This window comes from Pelmatolapia mariae, linkage group LG4, assembly GCF_036321145.2.
Source record: "Pelmatolapia mariae isolate MD_Pm_ZW linkage group LG4, Pm_UMD_F_2, whole genome shotgun sequence".
In the NCBI taxonomy this organism is placed as follows: domain Eukaryota; kingdom Metazoa; phylum Chordata; class Actinopteri; order Cichliformes; family Cichlidae; genus Pelmatolapia; species Pelmatolapia mariae.
In genome coordinates, this window is record NC_086230.1 from 34,265,602 (window position 1) to 34,288,829 (window position 23,228).

A 23,228-nucleotide genomic window follows, 5' to 3' on the forward strand; every position below is an offset into this window, starting at 1 on the left:
CTGTGGAGAGCTGCTTCTCAAATGTCCCTGTCACATACGCAGTCATTGTATTTAACACCTTTTATTTATCTTGGTGCTTCACAGGTGACTGACGAGCCAATGAGAAGGCTCAAAATGTAATTCAGCTGAACAGTTGATGAGCAGCTTAAAGATGAAACATCCAGTTACATTTTAAAGTAGTCTGTGAGCACAGTAAGAATACATAAAAACAATGTGAATTAAATGTGATAATAAAAATACAGTAATGCTCAGGGTTGTTAGAATACTAGGAAATCAAACTCTGTACTATCCTATTTCACTACCACAAGGGGGGAAATGGACAAAATTAAAAAGCATAATTGTTTTTAAATAAAGATTTATGGACCCAACAGATGAGATGCCTCAACACTGCTGCTGTTCAACAAGCTTTTAATAATGGAAATATTTACTCACAAAGGGTGTACAGAAATAAAATGAGACATGAGCTCAGCTAAAATAGATAAAAAGAGAAAATGACACAGTGGGTCAAAGGATTTGGGAGCTTCTCCCCTAAACTAGTCCTGAAAATCTAAACTGGAAACGGCAGCGCTGCTGACTCTCAGCTCAGCCTGAACTTGCCTTATTTATAAACATGCTCTAAAGTTGCTGCTGATAGACACCAAGCCATGATGGACCAAGACGCTAGCTGGTGACCGCCGTGCTTTGCCTTCAGCAGCCAACCAGCACTAAAAGCTAATAAATCAGGAGGGAGAGAGAGCAGGTTAATGAGAGTGACTATAATAAAAACAAAACAGACAACTGGAGTGACCTCGTAGCAGCAGATCTGTGAAGGCGCATTCAGTTAATCTGAAGTCTTTAGTATCACTTTATTTTTGGGGGAGCCACCCTGCTCGGTAATCATGAAAAACAAAAGGAAGAAAAGCAAAACAAAAATTAGCGTGTTTGCATTTTCATAATTTTGGGAAGGTGCCCTAAATATCTTTCCTGATGACATCCGAGGTAATGTGAGATAAAATCCATCAGAAAGACAAACCTCAAACATAAGAGGAAATAAAGAGTACCAGAATTAGGGCTGGGCCGTATTATACCGTTCACGGTAATACAGTGTTAGGCAGCGATAAGAAAATGGAATATGGGTAAAACGCGCATGCGCAGTGCCTTTGTTTTCATGCGCACATGGCCGAAAAAGCATGGCGGTAACGGAGAATGTGAAGGGGGAAAGTGGACCATTGAGTGAAACGGATGAACCAGAACTGGTTTGTAAAAATGCTGCAACTTCAGTGATGTGGAACTGGTTTGGTGTTTGTCCGTCAGATACACAACAAAGCACATTTTTTTTGTAGAACATGCAAGCGGGCCGTCGTTAACGCCGTATTTGTCGGACTAAGGTGCTCGTAAATCTGGGAGTAATCTGGGTCCTAAACTCCGTCTGCTTCAGGTCCCAAAGTCAAACGAACACTGCAGCATCACTGAGAGTTAAAAACTGTCTAAATTCTTTCATCTGTAATAAAATGATCAGCGTTGCTGCTTTACCAGGTGTAACTATGAAGTTTAACATCCAGGTATCCATGAAAACAGAATTTATTACATTTAACGGAGTTAGAAGTTAGCAGGAAGCTAGCGGAAGTTAGCTCGCTAGTTTCGCTAGTTACCTAAGCATGATATAGCATGTTCTGACTGAGAGATTTTTGAAAAAATTCAAACGTACAGCTCTGCTGTCACTTCCAACATAAATGAAGACAGAAAACTAAACAGCAGTGACGTTTGTAGGGTTACTGAAGTTGGGCTAGCTGGTATATAATGATGTGCTACGTGATCGTTAGCTACACAGCTATGTTAGCATAACATAAACAGTGAAGCTGGAGGATGAACGCTAACTTTTTTCCACTCGATAAAAGTTAACGTGAAGGTTCCTGATGGTTAGAGACAAATGCAATCTCATAGCAGGATGCTGTAAACGGACCAAACTTCAGTCAGGAGAACAACTGAGATAATCCATCCACAATATGAGGTTAGTCATTAATATACTGCAACAACATGGGAATAGAGCAGCTGTGATAGAATACAGCATTAATGAATCAATTGTACAGAAGTGGAGGAAGCAAGAAGAATGAGTTGAATAAAGTTTGATTTATCTGACTGCTTTGTTTCGCTTAATGTGCCTTATAATCCCGTGCACCTTATGGTCCGAAAAATACGTATTTGACTTTTTTATTTGGCACACTGCAGTTTAATGTTGCAAAGCACCTCTTTTTAACTTCAGTGGATATTATACATGGTTATGCTCAGGATATGTCAGCCCATTTCTACTGGAAATGCCTTTTGGTTAAACGTTCAGCAAGGAATTTGCATTTGCACTGTTAAATGTTTATATAACTTTAATGCACATAAAAAACAGCTGCTTGTTTAAGTGAAAATAAATGGATGGGGTTTTTTTTGCGCTAGTAAAGTTGTGGAGTTGTATTTTGTCTCGCATCAATTATATCATCAGTTATATCGTTATCACAAATTTTCAAATATATATCATGATAAATATTTTTGGCCATATCGCCCTGCTCTAACCAGAATCAATAAACTGTAATCTCTGAATAAAATGATGCACACGCAGTAATGAACACCCTTTAACCATGGTATTACCATTGATGTTTCTTAGTTTTCCAACCAATAGATGCACAAGAATCACAGCCAAATATTTATCAAAGTGTACTGGATTTTTAAATACTTTAATACCAGCATCTGGTTTATCGGGCGGGTTCGCCTGAAAAACTTGAGAAATAACACTATATTGTTACTGATATCAGTGTTGTCTCATTTTAAATTGAAATGCTAATGCTACAAAAATGCTTCCAACATTGCTCCTACACATTTACAGTTGTTCAGTAAACGGAGACTAAAATTACATATTTAAGTTGTTTTAAACGTGTGATTGATTTCTTATGTAACGCTGAACAGTAAAGCAGAGAATAGAGCAGTAATGATTACTGTTGGATTTTATGTGGCGATTTAAACCCATTGTGCAGTTGTTGTAGTGTTGAAGGAACTCAGTCTTCAGTTTAGGTCTTTAAAAGCATTAAATTAGAATTTCAAAGGGTGTTCAGATATGCAGTGAAGGGTGACTGACACGATAAAGGTCTCTAGCTCGATACCACGGTGAAGTTTTAGGCAAATTAGGGTGCTGCTTTCCCCTCTCTGCTGTCATATTTTCAGACGGGTAGTGTTTCTTCTGACTGTAGCTGCAGGCTGTCGAGTGCCACGCCATACATAATTGTAAATTGCTTCACTGTGTTTAGAAGCGCTTTCAGGTCAGGGGGGCAGGATGGTGGGAATCTGTCTCCACCTCGGGCACAGAGCGGGCGTGTTGTTAAATGGGGATCCTGCGGCTGGCGTTCACAGGCCTGGTTAAGCTGGCGACTCTTCTCGGGGCTGCAGCTGACGCTCAGAGGATGAGCGCCACATTAACCCCATTACAGAAGGACGTTTGGTTTGTCAATAAGCACGGCTCGGTGTGCAGCCTCAGATTACATCCACCGCTCTGATGATTCGGCCTCTCTCTTTGGATTTTTGTGGATTTTTTTAAATCGGTGTTGGATTTGAGTCGGAGCGTAACAGCGAAGTCGTACACTCTGATCTCCACATACAGCAGCCAAAACACGTGCCAGGCATTTCATTAAATGTATGTCATGATTCTGTTCCTCCCTCAGACCCATTTTCATGGCAGAATGTAGATTTCAATCACTGAGGTGTTCCTTTCATTTTCTTATTTCCGCTCGAGCTGGAATTTGTCAGTTCTTGCAGCTATAAATAGTTTAAGGCTTTGAGTAGAGTTGGAAAATTTGATGGAGAAATTTGTGCCAAGAAGCTGAAACATCTGCATTTCATTATGTCTGCATTAAGACATGGTAACGGCTTCCCTTATGACCTGTTTATGAATTATTTAAATGGGAAGGAAGAAATCGGTCCAAACTGAGCTTGAGGACTAAGGTTATACCTTCATACAAATATTAATGTGTATTTGAAACGATTAATCACATCCTTTAATCATCAGATTGTTTTCTGGTTGTCGACTAAATGTGAGGCCCATCAGAGTCGCATATTCAGAGCTGTTGTTAGAAGGTAGTGCATTAGATAAACATCACAATCCTCTCTGCTGAAGCTCCAGCACCATGACTGTGACCTACTTTGTTGGCGACACGCACGCGTGCGGAGTTTCTCTGTTACAGTTAATAATGCACACTGATGCAGCGCCTTAAAGTTAAGGCAGGGCTGAGGCAGGCAGGCAGGCTAAGGGAAGTGGCAGTTATGTGTAAAGTAAAAAAAACTTTACAAACGTGCTACAAGCGTGAGCCCCGCCTCTCGGGCAGAGGAACCCGTCCTCTCCAAACCAGCAACACAAAGGGAACGACCACGGTGGCCGAGGCAACGCAAATGGATGTTTAGGAGCCTCACACACCTCAGAGAAATGAAACGAAGAAGAAGAACAGACGTAAACAAACGTGTCATGTGACGCAGCAGCGCACATTGTTAATTATCGACACTGAAAAGTGTGGATACATGTGAAGATCGTGTCTGGAGTATAAATCAAAGGATTCGGTGTGCCGTCTCGTTTCTCTTTACTTATCAGGCACTACGTATAGTTGTTACAGTACTAGGTACTCAGAACTATACATAATACTCTGTACTCTTTCTAATACCACTGGGTTAAAAATGTACAAAAACTTAAAAAACAAAAGAATAATACAAAAACATCAGTGACTGGACTGTTTAATAGTCGTCTGACAGTACGACAGTACATGGTAACATAATGGTAGCGCACGTATGACAGAGTGACAGTTGTTGGGATTTGGTGCTGTATAAATTCAGTTTTTATCCTGTTAAATTAACGCTGTGTTAACGTTACACGCGGGAAGAACCGCCGACTTACGGCTGCTCTCTTGTTTCCCATGGAGCAGGTGGGAGGGGTCGCCACAGTAGATGGAGCTGCAGGTATCGGGCGCGTTGCTGTCTGTGTATCAGGTTATTGTTAATGATTAACATTTATGTTTATTGAAACAGGAAATCTTGGAATTCCTCGAAGCGTTGTTCATTGTTGTATACTTGAATTCCTTCACCTGCTGAGGGAGGAGCTTGTGCATACCTGTCTGCAGGAGCTCTAAAGTTGTGTATCAGCGGGAGGAGGTGAACACGGCACTGTTCATATCGAGAGTGCAGCAAATGAACACCTGATCCATTTTGGACAGCCAAACATTTGAAGCGTCTGCACCGAAGCGCCTGGCTGGTTATCGTCACCGTCGTTAGTTTTTGTACGAGTGCATCTCCTCTGATGTTTTTCAGCAGCTCGGTCGTCGTAGAAACAAGAAGACCGAGGCTGAACGTGACTGCTCGGACTGGGTGAGTGGATTTGAAGGACGAGTGCGCGTTCTTATTTTGGAAGCTGTCGGCCTTTCACGTCACACTGCTGCCGTCACTAAAGCGATCTGAGCCGAACAGTTCTTCATTGAAGCCCATTCGTGGTGAAGAGCACTTTGTGAAAACGCAGCTGCCATTTTGTCTCCCCCACATGGGTCCGTGTCACTCTCCCTCCCTGCATTGTTTGTATTTGGCACTCCCACGGTGAAACAGCCCGATTTTCCCTGGAACGCTTCACAAGCCTCGACTTGTCAGCCGGTTCCCAGATAGACGGCTGAAGTGCAGATCCCATGTTTACTGTGAACGGTAACGTCAACAGCAGCCAGTCGTGGCATTCCTGGTGCAATACGCAGCGTTATAAATGTGCAGCACAGACTGGGAACATCAGGGAAGCTGATGGAGTCTCTGTGAGGGAATACTGGAAGTGGGTCACTTTACAAGAGTGCAGGAATGCATTTCCCAGCATGTTTAGCACATTAATTTGATGGTTTTCAGCCCAGCTGAAGTATAAAAGGGCAAATCATATGCTACAAAAGCAACACAGGCACCCGCTGTCTTAGTTAAAGGGGCAGCCAACATATAGGAAAACTTTGATCCAGTTTTTCCAGTACTTGAATCCGAATCATTGATACTTTGTTCAGACATTTACAGGTTTTCAGAGGTCAGAATGATTTAAACTCATAAAGCATCACATCCACAGATCATAAAGATTTATTTGCCTCCAGGGGAAAATCTGACAAAATCTGATTATGACTAGAACCCCAGTTAACAAGAAAAAGCTTTGACCTCTGACCTCCACGTTTTCACCCTGATTTCAATCTGCAGCACTGACCTGAGCACTCTCTCCATCCTCCAGGCCCTGGCCATGCCCTCGAATGCGCGGGCGGGCAATCTGAAGGACCCCGAGGTGGCTGATCTGTTCTGCAAAGATGACCCGGAGAAGCTGTTCACCGACCTCCGGGAGATTGGCCACGGGAGCTTTGGAGCGGTGTACTTTGTGAGTAGAACCGGAAGTCCGTCTGCTTTTGACCGTGTCAGTAACAAACTCACTCTCTGGTTTTAATGTTGTTCAGTGTGAGCAGCTTCTCTCTCTCCAGTTGTGAGTTTAAAACAAAGACATCAGGTGAAGCCAGTTAATTTGGCTTTATTTACATGTTAAATGATCCCTCAGAGAAAGTTAAAGTCACATGTGCCCGATCCTGTCTGCTCCTGGATTTACAGGATTTGAAGTCCACAGCTTGTTAGGACTCTACACCTTCATAACTACAGTACCCACCAAAGTAAAGTAAATGAGCTGTGGGTCACTGTCGTCTCATTGGAGAACACTTTAGGGTTCAAGTAATACAAACAAATAAGGAAAAACCCACAAATTTTTCTGTGCGCCGTGTACCACATAAAATTGGTTCGAGGTCAGTAAGCACAACCAGAATTCTTACATTAGGCGGATTGTTGATTTGTGAGAAAATTAAAGGATTTTAAGTGTGCCTTATAGTGCGGAAAATATATTACACAGAAGAAAAGAATATATCGCGATATATATCGTTACCGCACATGCTTCAAATTATACCGTGATACGGATTTTAGGCCATATCGCCCAGCCCAGTCTGTACACCAGAGTCAGTGTGAGGTCGTCTGTCCTCTCAGGTCTTATATAGGACTAGCTAAGGACCATGTGCTTTTGGTCCTGATGCAGAAACCTCAGTATTAAAAGTCGGGCTATTGGTGCAACCTGTGTCTGTTGCTGTGGCGCTCCAAGACAGGATGTTTTCTTACATGTAGAACAAAGACGTGCACGAGTTAAGTGGCTCTTTTGAACGTCATATTGTAGCAATGATCAGATCCTTTGGAACGTGAACACATGGATTGTGTGACCTACAAGCATCGTTCCCGTTCCACTAGAGCTGGGCGATAGAACGATAACGATATGTATTGCGAAATAACTTTTTCTCGATAGAAAAATTAAACTATTGCGATAGGCCTCATCTCTCTTGTCCTCTTAAAAAAAAAACAAAAAAACAGCCAATCCAAATTAAGTAGCGCAGAGCCGAACCAATCACAGCCGCAGCGTCACGTCACGTGACTTGTTACGTACAGCACAAGTGCCAAGGCGCACATGTGTAGTTGTTTTTGCAGGGTAATGGAGGAAATGAGTTTGCCGACTAGAGAAAAATCAACCGAGAGCGTGAGCGAAGGTTACCGAAGAAAAAACAGATGATGGTTCCAATGCCGGAGAGATTGTCGAACGGAAGGGCCATAGAAGTTCCGTAGTGTGAAGGTATTTCGGCTATTTCAAGTCTGACAAAAAACAGAGTAGCGCGCACTGTAAATTGTGCCGAAAGCAAGTCTGGAAATACAATAAACCGGTGCATGCTCAATCTCTGACTGAAAGCGTTAATTCGTCATTCGGCTTTTGTCAGACTAAAGTCACTGTTAAAACTGTTTGAAAAGCTAAGCTATACAACAAGGAGAGATTGAGAATTTCCTTTTAGTTCTCAATTTATTTGATATTGACAAAAGTTAGTCAATTTTGTCTGTTCTTCTGTAAAACAAACTAAGATTTATTGTTAGAATTAATATTTTGTTTCTAAGTGGAATTGACAATTTAGTAGTCTGTTTTGTTTGTTCTATTTTGAAACTTAAACGCTTTAGCGGCTGCCTTTTGTGTAGTTTGCAATATTTACCTTTATTTATCTGAAACTGAAGTCTCATGTTCCTTAAGTACATCTACCCTGTTGAACTTATTATGGGAAATAAATATTTAAATCAAAACAAGCTGCTGATTATTTCACATTTTACTTGTGAGCAACGGCACATTTAAATCTTACAAATATAGTTATTTGGCTTATATCGTGATATATATCGTTATCGCCTGAAATGAAAAAAACATATCGTGATATGAAAAAATCTTATATCGCCCAGCTCTACGTTCCACCATGTCCTCCTGTCCTTAAGAAACTCCTAAACCTCTTAACTGCTCCTCTCTGCTTCAAACACTTCACCTTCAAAGCTCTTTTAAAGGCTGAGCATGTTTTATGAAAAAGTTTTATCTCTGCTGGGATTTACTTCTGACTTTAAGGGGAAATTCTTAGAAAATGTTCTTGAAGCTATTCTTAGTACAAGGAAGCTCTGCGGCTAGACGGAGAATCATCACGTTTTTCCAGCAGTCGGTGACTGATGGGTGTAAACCAGTTTAGAAGTGTGGGACCAGAGCAGCTTGCATCTGCACGTTTGTATAGGTGCAGACATACAGCAGCACAGTGTTCTGCACGCTGGGATTATCTTAAACCAAATCAAATAGTTTGGATTGTTGTCTGAGTGTCTCTCTTGGATGTACTCGCTGAGGACCGAGCTGTCCACCGTGTGGATCTGTGTGGGTTTCTCTTTAAAATCACTCTTATCTGTCATTAATAAAGAGTGTGAATCTGAAAATGTCCCCCAGCTTATTAGAAAACAGTGGGAACATGACGAGTGTGTGCGCCGCGGCTCTGCATCTCATTTCACCTGTAAAATATTCTTGAGGCTGAGTGGTAGACTCACACCTCCACACTGCATGTCTGAGTTTCAGAGGAGCCTTGAAAGGCCATTAGAGAAGAGCTGCAGAAATAGACGCTGCGCAGCAATTTGCATCAGATAAAAAAGAACGTTTCACACGCTGCGCCCCTCAGCGTCTCTAAAACTGTCGCTCACAACAGCTTCAAGTGTCTGCGTTTCCTGTCGTGTCTCCTGTTCCAGCGGTGGATGTTCTGTTGAAGTAGCGAGGGCGGTGCGTGTACAGTAACCCCTGAGAGGTGACCCTCAAGCTGTTTTTTTTGTTTGTTTTGTTTTTGTTTTTTGTTTTTTGTTTTTTTTTAATTCTTTTGGGTCTGTGTGAGGTCAAAGTTGAACCCCTATATGTGACCATCCCAGGCACAGAAGACCCGCCCACTCACTGTTCAGACCTTCAGCTTATGAAGAGCTGCCAATCAAAAGAAAGCTGGCTTAAACTGAGGGAGATGGGAACTAAGAGCTTCTAATTAGTAGTCACAATTTCTAAGCAGTGAAATAAATAATAACCGTAAATTAAAGGTTTTGTGAAAACTTGATATTGATTAAAAAAAAACCGACTATTAGCTAGGGGTGGGTTTTGATTATCGATTTATCGATTAAAATTGATTCTAGCTTGAATAACGTAAAATCGATTCATTAAAATCCTGAATCGATTTTTAAATATAAATTTATTTTGCCTGAAACGCCAGAATCTCAGGTTAAACCTCACAAAATTTCAACAACCACCAAACAGCTAAAACAGTAAATGAGAGCAGGAACACGGATTCTGCACAAAGACGTGAACACAAAGCGCCGACGCATCAGAATCAGTGAGATGTCGCCTTTCTCACCCGACGGCACGGACACGGTCGGGGCTGAAAGCCGACAGCTCGCTGATTCTGATCCGTTGGCGGGTCCGCGCTTTGTGTTTCCGCCCTTTTTGCGCTGATTCTGAAGCTGCAGGTTTTATCTTGTCCAAACAATATTGACTGAACCAGCAGCAAAAGAAGATCCAAACTACCCTTCACATAAACCTCGTCATGAATTCACTCTGACTTTTGCTGTTTTGAAAAGAGAGCCTCATTTCTGCTGTTCAATACTGAACAAATTTAAACTTTTTAAAATTATGCAAAATTGCAAAACGCTCAGCTGTGTCCAATGTTCCCTCTAATTTTTTCATGTGTCTGAGCGAACACACTGAGCGGTCCCTTGGACCACTGTGAGCAACAGCAGACGTGTGCACTGTGGTCACGCCAGCATCGAATCCATCCAAGTTACATGGTTTATTAAAGTAATCAAATTACAGCATTTACATTTATGTTAGACTACTTTTAATTAACTGCTTTAGCCCACTTACAATGAAAATTTTAAAAAAAATCTTGTTGATGACCTGTGTAGTATGTTAACACTATTGGAAGGAAAAATAACTTGAACTCCAATTTTGAAAACACAACTTTCTTTTTTTTTTCTTTTTTTATAAAGCTCTGACTTGTATTATGAGTCTGAGTCTGTGGTCTGGGAGAGAGTCCGGTAACTCTCTGTCTGCAAAATACAGGATATAATGACCAATGTTGGGCAATTAATTATATAGTTACTTCTTCAAAAAAGTTACTGAGTTATGCAAACAACAAAGTTTTTTGCAGCTGTTTACCTAAAAATGCAGCCAAGGTGTTTTTAAATAAACATTTCAAACTATTTACAGAACAATCAGCTGTTCTGCATCAAATTTGATGCCACACAAATTATTTGTGCCACTCCAAAAAATAATTTCTGTCCACTATGAGATAAAGGAGAACAACAGCCTGATACCTGCAGGCCTGACAACAGGAGATGTATCACTCCTGTAACACCTGTAACATTCAGCAGTCGCCTCATTGTTCTGACTCACACAACAAAACTATTGACTACACTACACACTAACTACACACTAACTACACAAGATTTGTGCTAAAGTGGCAAATCTCTCACATCTCAAAACACGCCGTCACTCCTAAAACTTCCCCCTTCCTAAACAATAAATGCCATGTTGCCATATCATTTTTTGATTGGTCCACATGGTACATTTTTCCACCAATAGGAAAGGGCGGGGTTTTTTTGGTGTTGTTTTTGCTCACAGGCTTTCGAGCGTTTTCCTTATAAAACGCCGTTTTTACCGTTTCTTCCTGCAGTAAATATAAACAACGATAGTATTCAGGAAGAAAACCAAACATTGCAGATATTTTTATCATAACTCCCGTTTTACGTGGCCGATCAACACAATTTAAAACTGGTATAAAGTCCACACTTTTTCCGTCATTTGTTCCGTCTGTCCTGCTCACATCTCCAATGGTTGTACACGTTGTCATTAACGTGGCTTCACTCCACATCAGCCACGCCGCTTTGCTAGCTAAAACGCCGGTGTCGGGACATAAGGACGCTGTCATAGCCTGTCAACCACGTTGATTAGCTGCATATATACGAATGTGAATCGCATCATTGGCTGGACTATGGGATAAGGTGGCATCGTTCTAATCCCATACGGGAGCAGCCAGTCACTTACTGACTAACACTGCAGAACAGAATTGTTAAAGTTTTAATTTTAATTGAGGTTAGATTTTTTCTGTGCGCAACGCAGATTTTCTGTGCGCAGAGACCGTGCCAGCAGTGCGCAATTGCGCACGCGCGCAGCTTAGAGGGAACGTTGGCTGTGTCTCTAATAAAACCTCTGTAACTTTGCTCTGCTTCACTTCAGCAGCATCAGGTAATGTTCATGTGTTGATTAATGACTTTCTTTTGTTTTTGATCTACTGCAGAATATTTTTAAGGTTATCTGTTATAAAATCCCAGGCCAGGAAAATCTCCTTCATGTTTTTCTGTGTTTTATCCTCAGTTACTTTGACACAAACGCATCTGCTGTGATGCTCACACTTTTGATAAAGTCTCGCAAGTGTGAGCTTTCTTTTTATAGATATGAAAATATGGAAATGTACTGATGCATGATCTGAATTATAATATTTCTGACAGAGGCAAAATTTTCCCGATTCGAATCGTGAATTGAATCGATTCTAGAAATCAGTGACGATACCCAGCCCTACTATTAGCAGTATATTAAGGAACGATAATTAATTAAAAGCTGCACTTTGTCCGAAACTGTTGCTCGACTATGCAGCGTTATCGCCACAGCTAACGGTGAAAACGTTTATTTTTGTTTGTTCATGAAAAACCTGCTGAGACGTTTGCTGGCCGTGGAATGGCAGGCTGTTTATTTGCAGGTTATGGATCAGAAATCGTTCGATAAACAACATTTTTCAGCTGTAGTTGAGAGAGATGTTAGCAGACGGTGACAATAACTAACAGTTATTGTTGGTTTGATCGTTGCTTGGCTGTTTTGGGGTGTTTGTCCGGCTTTTTATGTGCTGCGTCACACATTTTCCCCCATTGGGTCACAATTCTATCTGTTAGGATTTTGGCTTCCACTGATGATGACATGACTGAGATCTCTGCTGCTATTTAAACCTCCTGTTTGTGTCGGAGGGTGAACTGATAGGCTGCTCCAAGGCTCAGTATAAGATAAAGGAAAATTATTATGAACAGTAAATCATGCAATGCTGCTGTATTGGGACTCTAAGGATGTTAGTTTGTGTATTTTAATGCTCATTTCAGGTATTCTTGACAGCAGAGGTGATGCTGTTGCATCACAGGGTCTTATCAGTACCGTGAGAATGCAGAATGACTTCATCTGGCGCCTGTAAGCAGCATCCTCTCTCAGGACTCAGGATCCAACACTTTGAACAGCTGTGAGAACATCGAGTATGTGATTCAAAAATAAATCGTGTAGTTTGGATGACTAATGGATCATTGTATCCAGCTCTGTTCTCGCCTCACCGAGCAGGGCTTGTCGATCGTTTGGCTCCACCGAGTGGTCCTAAAATTAACCTGCACGCCGAGTCCGAGGGGAAAAAGAGGAAAGGAAAACTGATGTAAAGAAACGTTTTTCCAACAGACTAATTGTGCCAAGTAAATGGAGCAAAGTCCTACACGTGAGATTACGGTGACGGATGGGGTGGAGCAGACTCGGTTACAGAAGTAAACCTCTATTTTTTTTTTTTCCCCTCGTGTCTTTAAAATGTTATTCTAAAAGAAAATCCTGTAACAAAGCGAGTCGTGTCATTTACACACGCGTGACCCGGTTACTGTCGGCTTTCACAGTAAGCTGATTTTTCCTAAACACAAAGCAGACGAGAAGCGAAGGAACATTTGTAATCAGGACTGCGGATTAGACGAACCCAGTTTCTCCAGAGAGTGCATTTCCTGTGCACCAGATCACGTTTCCACACCAGTTTTAAATGCAAACGAAGACGAGTACAAAGAAAACACTTTCCTTTTCTGTTCTGATGGATTCTGTCAGAGGTGAAATCAAAACATGACACAGTTACCTAGAAGCATAAATACAACAGTCTTAAATAAGCAGGAAGAGGAAGAAAGCTTACTCTATTGTCTCCTAAACCAAACATTACTTTAAAAATAACCATGAAGTGGGCACAGTTTACTTACTGCAGTCTCCACCTCCTTCCAGAGAACGGCAGCATGCTGGATGAGTCTAAAGACTGGAATAAGAAGCTGATCCTTTCACAGTAAGGTCAGGAGGTCGGATTGAAACCTTTTATTATCCAACCGTCTGAGAGAAATCTTTCTCTGTTCACTGGTTCAGCTTGATTGTAATTCATTCATGATTAAGTATGAGGTGTGTGTGTGTGTGTGTGTGTGTGTGTGTATGTGTGTATATATGTGTGTGTGTGTGTGTGTGTGTGTGTGTGTGTGTGTATGTATGTGTATGTATATGTGTGTGTATGTATATATATATATGTATATATATATATATATATATATATATATATATATATATATATATATATATATATATATATATATATATATATATAATAAAAAAAAATATATAAAAATATTTTTCTCTCTTTAAATGTTGTTCATTAGAAACATTTTTAAATAAATCTATGAAATAATTTCGCCGGCGGTTCGTCAGAGGCAGGTGACAAACCGGTCGCTCACACACCCTGACGCAGTCCCCAATCGAAAACCGGTTCCACTCATTTCCATCAAAGTCAAGCGCGGCGCCATGCCAACTACCTGTCACCACAGCAGCGTAACGTTCCTGGGCCCGAGCCATTACTTTTCTCCCACAGAGATTACTCCACCCTCTGGTGCAGTTCGACAGTAAGAACTGGCTCCTCATCAGCACCGTCTCGGTGGTTGCATGCCTGTGAGGGCAGGCTTGCAGGTCGCGTGTTCGATTCCTGAAACAGGAGAACTGAAATGTACTGAGGGCTGATAAATTGTGTTTGTGTCGTCCAACAGGCCCGAGATGTGCGCAACAATGAAGTGGTGGCCATCAAAAAGATGTCGTACAGCGGCAAGCAGACCAACGAGGTAACGAGCGCAACGATCGTAGATTTGAAGATCTGCCTACCCCCGTCTGCTCGTGCTCTGATAGGAAACAGTCGCACTGATGTTAAGCAGCTAATTTTGTGATTTTGTGTGCCAGAAAAATTATTTTACAGATTTAAGTTCTTTCGAACGTCTTTACATTTAAAATGTGCTGTGAGACACTTTAGAAAGAAGAGCTGAGTGTTTTTCTGTTGCTGTGCAGAAATGGCAGGACATCATCAAAGAGGTGAAGTTCCTGCAGAAGCTTCGCCACCCCAACACCATCGAGTACCTGGGCTGCTACCTGAAGGAGCACACGGCATGGGTACGTCCTGTATAGCGTGTGGTTAACGGGGAGGTGTTTTAACCTAGGGCCAGCACAGTGGTTAGCATTGTTGAATCACAGCAAGAAGGTCCTGAGTTCATTCCTCTATCAGGCCGGGGTCTTTGTAGAGTTTGCATGCTCTCCCAATGATTGTGTGTGTTCTCTCCAGGTACAACGGCTTCTTCCCACAGTCCAAAAACATGCAATTATTGGGGTTAGGTTAAGTGGTAACTCTAAATTGCCCATAGTCTGTCTCCTGTTGGTTATTATAGGGGGAAAAAATGTCATTTTATTAGGAATAAGTGTTTAGTAACTGAACTGTTATTCAGTGACATCACCTCCCAGTGGAAAAACATTGAAATGCAGATGTTTCTGTTGGTTGAAGCGGTCTCAGCCGAGCTGTGACACATAGAGGTGGAGGAGTTCATCATGTTAGGTCGGCTGTGTGAGCTCCTTCACTGATGATGTGTAATCGCTGTTGTTTCCTCCTCAGCTGGTGATGGAGTATTGCCTCGGCTCGGCCTCAGACCTCCTTGAAGGTTCGTGCAGTGCTGCACACACTTCACCCGTTTTTATTCGTTCTTCTTGTGTTTCTGTTTTTTCTGATTAATAAACTCTTCTTTCTCCTTGCAGTTCACAAAAAGCCACTCCAGGAAGTAGAAATAGCTGCTATTACCCACGGTGCACTGCAGGGGTTGGCATATCTTCACTCTCACAATATGATTCACAGGTAAGATCTGTTTGTCCGTCAGCTCCTTTAAACCAACAAGACCTGCAAACACACAGGCGTGTGGCGTAGATGCAGTTAGAGCCCACCGCCAGCAGGGGTCACACTCTCCTCTCTCCTGCAGGGACGTGAAGGCAGGAAACATCCTGCTGACGGAGCCGGGTCAGGTCAAACTGGGGGACTTTGGCTCCGCCTCCATCGTGTCTCCGGCCAACTCCTTTGTGGGGACGCCATACTGGTGAGCGTTTATCCAGAACCAAAATGAAGTCGATGGAGCTCGTTCAGTCCATGTTTTGAACAGACAACACCAACGACCAATCAGAGCGTGAATAGGACCGGACCACAGATGAGATCTCCTTCGTTTACATTTGAAAGCTTCTTGAATTTGTACCGAGGATATGTTCAAAATCTCTTTTCAACAGCAAAATTAGCCTTATATTAGCTGAAAGGTCGTATTCAGGAGTCTTCAGCATCATCAGCGCTGCCCTCTGAGATTTTACTTTTACCAGCTGTTGATTAAACAGTTTGTTTGATCGTTTCAGTGTAGCTTTATTAGTTTGCAGATGTTCAGTTTTAACTTCTAAATAATAAAATAAGTGGACAATATCTGAGTTTTTTTTCTCGTAGTGCAGCTTTTTTTGTTATTTCGCTGAAACACATTTTGCACGTTGTGCGGCGCACCAGCGGATGACTCAGCCCGTTCTCTCTGTCTTCTCCAGGATGGCTCCGGAGGTGATCTTGGCCATGGACGAGGGCCAGTACGACGGGAAGGTGGACGTCTGGTCCCTGGGCATCACCTGCATAGAGCTGGGTATGAGCTGCTGTCTGTGCTCTTAAAGTGTGAGCCTGGGGCTCTGTGATGCTAACTGTCGTTCTTCTGCAGCGGAGAGGAAACCCCCCCTGTTCAACATGAATGCTATGAGTGCCTTATACCACATCGCTCAGAATGAAAGCCCCGTCCTGCAGTCCAATCACTGGTGAGCAGCCTTCATGTTTTCCTGTGACCTGTGGCGCCGTGTATCCCTCTGTCCACTTCGGAGACACTGCAGTGAACTGATGTTGTGTTTTTGTTTTAGGTCCGATTCCTTCCGCAGTTTTGTCGACTCTTGCCTACAGAAGATTCCCCAGGACCGGCCTACCTCGGACGTGCTTCTCAATGTGAGCGTTATTGATCCAGGACAGTTTTATCATGTTTGTTTTGTTTTTTTTTAAACCTGCCCTGCTGTGTGTTCACCTGTCATTTCTATCCCTCCTCCCGCAGCATCGCTTCTTATGCCACGAGCGCCCGCTGACTGTCGTCATGGACCTGATCGCACGCACCAAGGACGCAGTGAGGGAGCTCGACAACCTGCAGTACCGCAAGATGAAGAAGATCCTGTTCCAGGAAACCCAACAGAACGGCCCCGTCACCGAGGGAGGCGAGGAGGAGGAGGTGAGGAAGGAGCACAGATCAGGAGATCTGTGTTTTCTTGGCTTGAAATACCGAAAAAGGAGGAAACTAACCTCAGAACATTTTTCTCTGACTGGCTTTAAGCTGGAATGTTGGAGTGTTACTGGAAACTTGACTGTGTTTGTAGGAAAGTGCACAAAAATAGTGAGAAAGCCGAAGGCGGGCCGTCTGAGCTGTCGCCCTCTCCGTTTCAGTTTTAGGTCTTGTCATGTGATCGGGCTGGGAGAGACTCCTGTTGAGGATTCATGTGTGAAAGAAGACAGATTTTGTTTTGTGTGTTTCAGGAGGTGGAGCCGTACCTGCTGCAGACGGGCACCGTTAACAGCATGGAGAGCTCCCAGTCTGTTCCCAGTATGTCCATCTCAGCCAGCTCTCAGAGCAGCTCGGTCAACAGCCTCGCCGACGCCTCCGACGACAGCAGCAACGAGATGGCCATGATGCAGGAGGGCGAGCACACGGTCACCTCCAACAGCTCCATCATCCACCGACCCACGGTAAGTGCTTGGCTTAAAGCTCACCTGACATCCAGCTCGCCTCCTCTGGATTCACCATCCTGATTCTCCCTCCTCCTCCTCCTCAGGGTCAGGACAACATCTACGATGACCCGTACCAGCCAGAGATGGATCAGCCTCAGGCTCCTTCAGCTGGACGCCGGCGAGCCTTCTATCGAAACCGTGACCACTTTGCCACCATCCGCACGGCCTCTTTGGTAAGATCCGTCACAGATAGAGATGGAGGTTCTACAGATTTCTATGAAGGGAGCTGTAGTGGAGTAAAATGACCTCAGGCTGGAGTTTGTCCACAGACAGTAGTGACTACGGATGGGTATCATTTACCGGTACTTTTGAAACGGTGCCGGTGCTTAAACGGTGCTTGAACCAGTGCTTAAAGAATGGAAAACACAAACTTTGTCCAAAAACCTCTAATTTTTAGCTATTTTTTGTAAAAAGATAACAATGTTAGCCTTTTCTGCAGCTATAGGGCATATATGGTATCACTCCTGGCTGGAAGCAGTGCTTAAACAATGGAAAAAACACAAACTTTGTCCAAAAACCTCTCATGTTTAGCTGTTTTCCACTTTTTCTTTGGTCATTTTAGCCTTTTTGGCCAGAGTGAAGGGAGTATCTGCATCGGCCATCAAACAGCCGCATATAACTACGACAGTGTTTGCTAGTTCACCTTACATGCATTAATGTAATAACGTGTTTAGCCTACTCAACGTAAATTACACACGAACAACATTAAGCTACTCACGCAGAGAAGAACGGCTGCTGCTGCCATCATCATCCTCATCATTTCTGCTACACTGACAGGGCTCGGGGCCAGGACTCTCCTCTTCGGGTTTTTGGGGGATGTTGCTAACTCCGGGTCCGATAACAGGCACCACACCCGCAGTAGATGTGCTCGGTGTGAGGTCTCGCAGCAAGCTATCAAATACGGTGCATTTCTCGGCTTTAAAAAAAAACGCTATGCGTCGCCAGGTGTTTCATCAGATTCGAGGTGTTACCTCCTTTGACAGTATCACAGTATCAGCTTAAAGCACTTGTTGCAGGCTGCTGAGTTTGCATCTTTTGCTGTGAAGTACAGCCAGACTTTTGACCGCTTTGCCTTGGGCATTTTTAATCTGTAGCTCTGCTTTAAAAGAACGTACGTACCTGGGCCCGCCTACTATCCTTGGAAAGGTAAAACGATTAGGTGGAATCCAAAGTGTATGACATCTCAGGAAAAAAAAAGCACCGAAATGTGCGCTGCTTTTTGGTCTGGTTACTACCGTTCATGTCAGAACGGATACCGGTACCCATCCCTAGTAGTGACCGGTCTTTTTGCCACCGTCTGCACTCAGAGATGCAGGCAGAGCGATGGATTAACAGGCAGCTTTTTGTCTCCACCACCTCCACCTTTCTTCCCTGTTAGTCTTTAACAGTATTTAAAGTTCTCAGTAAAAACAGGCTCATGTCTTCACACGTGCATCACGTTTGTGAAGTTGTGAATAATCATGTGAATTAATCAAGAAAGTCTTAAAAATGATCGGTTTTTTGATACTCGAGCCGACCTGCTGAGTCCTTGAACCTCACCACTGTCATGTCCCTCTGCCCGCCTTCCTCCAGGTGACCCGTCAGATCCAGGAACACGAGCAGGGCTCGGCGCTGCGTGAGCAGATGTCCGGCTACAAGCGCATGAGGCGGCAGCACCAAAAGCAGCTGATGAGCCTGGAAAACAAGCTGAAAGCGGAGATGGACGAGCATCAGCTGAAGCTGGACAAAGAGCTGGAGAACCAGAGGAACACGTTCTCCACAGAGGCCGACAAGCTGGCCAAGAAGCACCAGGCCATCCTGGAGAAGGAGGTGCAGTTTTTACTATGATAATCTTTTGTAGAGTATTTTTATTTGATGAATTCAAAATCCAAAAGCAAAAACAGGTTTCAGTGTTTTTAACAGGAATTCCTTAAATTAAGTTTTTGCATCATTTCATAGATCATAAATTAAAAGTTTTTTCTGTCTTAATGTGAGTTTGGGGTTCATTTCTTAATGTAAGGATCCTGTTTGTGTGCCCGTGCAGACGAAAGCTGCTCTGACGGAGGAGAAGAAGTTCCAGCAGCACATCCTGGGCCAGCAGAAGAAGGAACTCACCAGTTTACTGGACTCACAGAAACGCCAGTACCGCCAGCGCAAGGAGCAGCTGAAAGAGGTCGGAGCGAGTTCATCCACAGTCAGCGCAGCTGCGCGTGCCCTGCAGGGTGAACCAAACGTAGCTGCTCTTAAAGGAGCCGTATGTGCCGACAGGCTGTAATTTAAAGGTTTCTGTGAAACAGAAAAACCAAACAGGATCTGTCACACAAACGGAGAAATTCCTGTAGGAGCTGAAACATGAAGCTGTTTGGGTGTTTAAATAGAGTTGATTAATAATAAGTAAAATATGTAAAATAAAAGGCAGCGCAGCCCAGTTACAGCTGGCGTCTGACTGCATCTGGATTTTCAGAATAAAGCAGCAGAAGCGATCTGTGATACTGACATAAATGAGCTGACTCTGGTGATGAAATAAAGAGATCACAGCACTGACCTGACTTGAACTCTGAACAGGAGCTGAGCGAGAACCAGTCGACTCCGAAGCGAGAGAAGCAGGAGTGGCTGGTCCGTCAGAAGGAGTGTCTGCAGCAGATGCAGGCGGAGGAGGAGGCCAGCCTGCTGCGGCGCCAGCGGCAGTACTACGAGCTGCAGTGCCGCCAGTACAAGAGGAAGATGCTGCTGGCTCGCCACAACCTGGAGCAGGACCTGCTCAGAGAGGTGGGACAGCAGCTGCGTTTGTTTTTGCTCTGCTCTCTCCGGCCGTGATTCGTTGTGATTCCTGCTTTTCTCCGTCCTTTAGGAGCTGAATAAGAAGCAGACCCAGAAGGACCTGGAGTGCGCCATGCTGCTGCGGCACCACGAGTCCACCCAGGAGCTCGAGTTCAGGCAGCTGGGCACGATGCAGCGCACCCGGGCCGAGCTGATCCGAACGCAGCACCAGACCGAGCTGACCAATCAGATGGAGTACAACAAGCGGCGTGAGCAGGAGCTTCGGCAGAAGCACGCCATGGAGGTCCGGCAGCAGCCCAAGAGTCTCAAGGTACCTCAGGAGGATTACAGCACCACCTCCAGGCTGTCCTGGAGAAAGATCCCTGAAGCACAAGTGGTGCAGATGTTTTACGTGTGCAGTAACAGTTCAGCCACGACGTCCTGAACGTGTCCCACGCGGGTTTGCCATGTTTCTTAAAAGCCTTTGAAGTCCATCGGAGCGGGCACGCTCTGATTTCCGTTACTATTTTTAAATCCCAGTAGAAATGCAACCACAGAAGCTAGTGCAATAATTTTTTTTTGCATGTGAAACTGGAGGAGTTGTAGTTGCATTCATAACATGCATTCAGCTTGTCCCAGGTCGCCGTTTCCTTCCACAAATGGTTTTTTGCAAAAATTGTGTAAAAAGCACTTGCAACAATAAAAACATTATAATCCAGAAACGCACTTTGCCGATCCGATCAGCTGTTCGTGGCACTTCGTACGTCAGCGCGACCTGTCGCATTACCTGCGACGATCGGAAGGGACGTCACTTTTCATGGGAAATGTAATTTTTTCCCTACAGGGCCTTTCAAAGGTTTACTGGTGCTGTTGAAAGTCCTGTTTGACTTTGTGCCTTTCTGTATAGTTTATGGGAGGCTTAATTGTGATGCTGTTTTTTTGCGAATTGACAACAATAATATTTATTTCTGTTTTTCCTGCAGTTTATAAAAGCAGTGTTTAGGGATGGTACCTTGCTCAGGGGTACCTCAGGGTAGCAGGATTTGAACCCAGACCTTCTGATCATGGGGCGACCACTCTACCCACTGAGCTATCCCATGAATGTGTCAAACTACATAAGTTTTCCAATATCAGCAGAACTTGGGGGGGGGGAAAGGGGAAGAATGTGGCAGATACTTTAAAGAACTTTGACCTCTTTACTGTTCAGAAGAACTCGTAATGTTTTTATTTGTGTAAAAGCAGATTACATGAACCAGTGTGGGGATTGTCTTTGCGCTACGTGTCTGACATTTAACTGCTGCTTCTTACCCGTGGACACTCAACACGTTTCCTTCTGTTTCAGTCCAAAGAGCTGCAGGTCAAGCGTCAGTTCCAGGAGACCTGCAAGATCCAGACCCGTCAGTACAAAGCTCTGAGGAACCACCTGCTGGAGAGCACTCCAAAGTCCGACCACAAGGCCGTCCTCAAACGCCTCAAAGAGGAGCAAACACGTAAGCTGGCCATCCTGGCCGAGCAGTACGACCACTCCATCAACGAAATGCTGTCCTCTCAGGCTGTGAGTAAGGCAAGGAAACCTCCGTGCACCTGCACACCTGACAACCACCCACACCTGAAACCCCGCACACCTGACAACCTCCCACACTTCAGCACCTGCACACCTGAAAACCTGCACCTTAGAACCAGAGGCCTGTACTACAAGGCAGGATTTGGGCTTATCCAGGTAACTTCAGGATGAACCCTGGCTTATCAGCCTGGGTATACACAGAGGCTTTTCTCTTCTTACATCGCCATGGCAACTTGAGCTGCAGCTCTAACCTGCTTTAGGGAGTTTGAGGTCCGAGATCAGTGTGAAATCACACAGTGACAGAGCTGTCATCGCCATGCTTCAGATGAGCTTTACTAATACAGCGGCTCTTCCACCTTCCTGCAGAGCCCCCCCCCCCCCCCCCGCGTTCCCTCTGCTCCCTCTGCAGCAGCTCTTACCTTGACTCTGTTTAACCACCTGATTTTTTCCCCTTTTGATCTTCCTTTGAACGATCAGCTGTCCATGTTTCTGATTGGTCACGTGCTGCAAACCCCGCCTCTCCCATGTGAACGTGCTCACAGCTGGACTGTTAAAGCTGGGTGACCCAGCTTGATTGCCAGATTTAAAGGACGCCAGATTGGAGTAAAATATCCTGGATATGTTGAACTTGCTTCGTAGTACAGAGCCGTGAGCGCTGCAGCTCAGCTCGGTTTAAAGGAAATAAACCGACTGAGGAGAAATGACCATGTTTATGAAATCCTGAACGAATGTTATTCACTTTACATATTCCTAAATTATCCAAATGACCGATTAAAAACTGCTGATTTTAAATTTAATTTCTTTCAGCCAAAAATATCTCAAGTCAGAGCAGCTTTAGATTAGAGAAGTTCAAATATGGCATGTTTATTAATATATGTAAACATGAAGGCATTAACTAATATTTCAGGGCTGAACTCATGATTTAATATGTTTGATTTTATTAACAAGCTCATTATCTCATCATAAAAGTTTTATACACCTTTGATTTTGGCCTAATTTTTATTTTTATTTTTAACAGAGGTGACTAAAGTTTTTTGGTCTGTGTGCACCGATACATGTGACTCACATGTGGACATCAGCTGATACTTACAGTTGAAAGCGGCTGAATTTTGTGTCAGATCGACTGAAACCTTTGTCTTCAGGATGAAGAGTCATTTCCTGTCTGTAGTTTTCAGCTGAATTATTTTTATTTTCTAAAATTAAAAACCATAGAAATAAAAGAAACACACGCGCACACATGCAGCACAAACACTTGTTCTTTTTCACCTGGTTGACTTTGTTGCTGATAGCGAGGCTCTGTTTTGATCCCACAGCTGCGGCTGGATGAGACGCAGGAGGCCGAGTATCAGGTCCTCCGCATGCAGCTGCAGCAGGAGCTCGAGCTGCTGAACGCCTACCAGAGCAAGATCAAGATCCACACGGACACGCAGCACGAGCGCGAGGTGAAGGACCTGGAGCAGAGGGTGTCGATCCGCCGGGCGCTGCTGGAGCAGAGGGTGAGGCCGACTTCACTCTGACAGTCGAAGCTTGTGAAAGCGTGCGGGCCGCGTCCC

General features: G+C 43.9%; 1 protein-coding gene across 3 annotated transcripts in view; it reads left to right on the top strand.

The window, feature by feature from the left end:
• Window positions 1–23,228, top strand: part of taok2a (TAO kinase 2a) — a 30,807-nt gene that overhangs the window by 2,442 nt on the left and 5,137 nt on the right. Inside the window, exons 2-19 of one of the 3 annotated variants that reach the window (XM_063472525.1) lie at window positions 6,242–6,382; window positions 14,266–14,337; window positions 14,558–14,659; window positions 15,153–15,198; window positions 15,293–15,389; window positions 15,511–15,624; window positions 16,106–16,197; window positions 16,270–16,363; window positions 16,463–16,544; window positions 16,648–16,818; window positions 17,121–17,330; window positions 17,417–17,545; window positions 18,945–19,181; window positions 19,396–19,524; window positions 19,917–20,120; window positions 20,203–20,442; window positions 21,454–21,831; window positions 22,989–23,171. In XM_063472525.1, coding sequence (XP_063328595.1) covers window positions 6,251–6,382; window positions 14,266–14,337; window positions 14,558–14,659; window positions 15,153–15,198; window positions 15,293–15,389; window positions 15,511–15,624; window positions 16,106–16,197; window positions 16,270–16,363; window positions 16,463–16,544; window positions 16,648–16,818; window positions 17,121–17,330; window positions 17,417–17,545; window positions 18,945–19,181; window positions 19,396–19,524; window positions 19,917–20,120; window positions 20,203–20,442; window positions 21,454–21,831; window positions 22,989–23,171 — 2,712 coding nt within the window. In that variant the 5' untranslated portion in view covers window positions 6,242–6,250. The remainder of the gene's footprint in view (window positions 1–6,241; window positions 6,383–14,265; window positions 14,338–14,557; window positions 14,660–15,152; window positions 15,199–15,292; window positions 15,390–15,510; window positions 15,625–16,105; window positions 16,198–16,269; window positions 16,364–16,462; window positions 16,545–16,647; window positions 16,819–17,120; window positions 17,331–17,416; window positions 17,546–18,944; window positions 19,182–19,395; window positions 19,525–19,916; window positions 20,121–20,202; window positions 20,443–21,453; window positions 21,832–22,988; window positions 23,172–23,228) is intronic. The other 2 variants (XM_063472526.1, XM_063472527.1) reach the window with 2 other exon arrangements.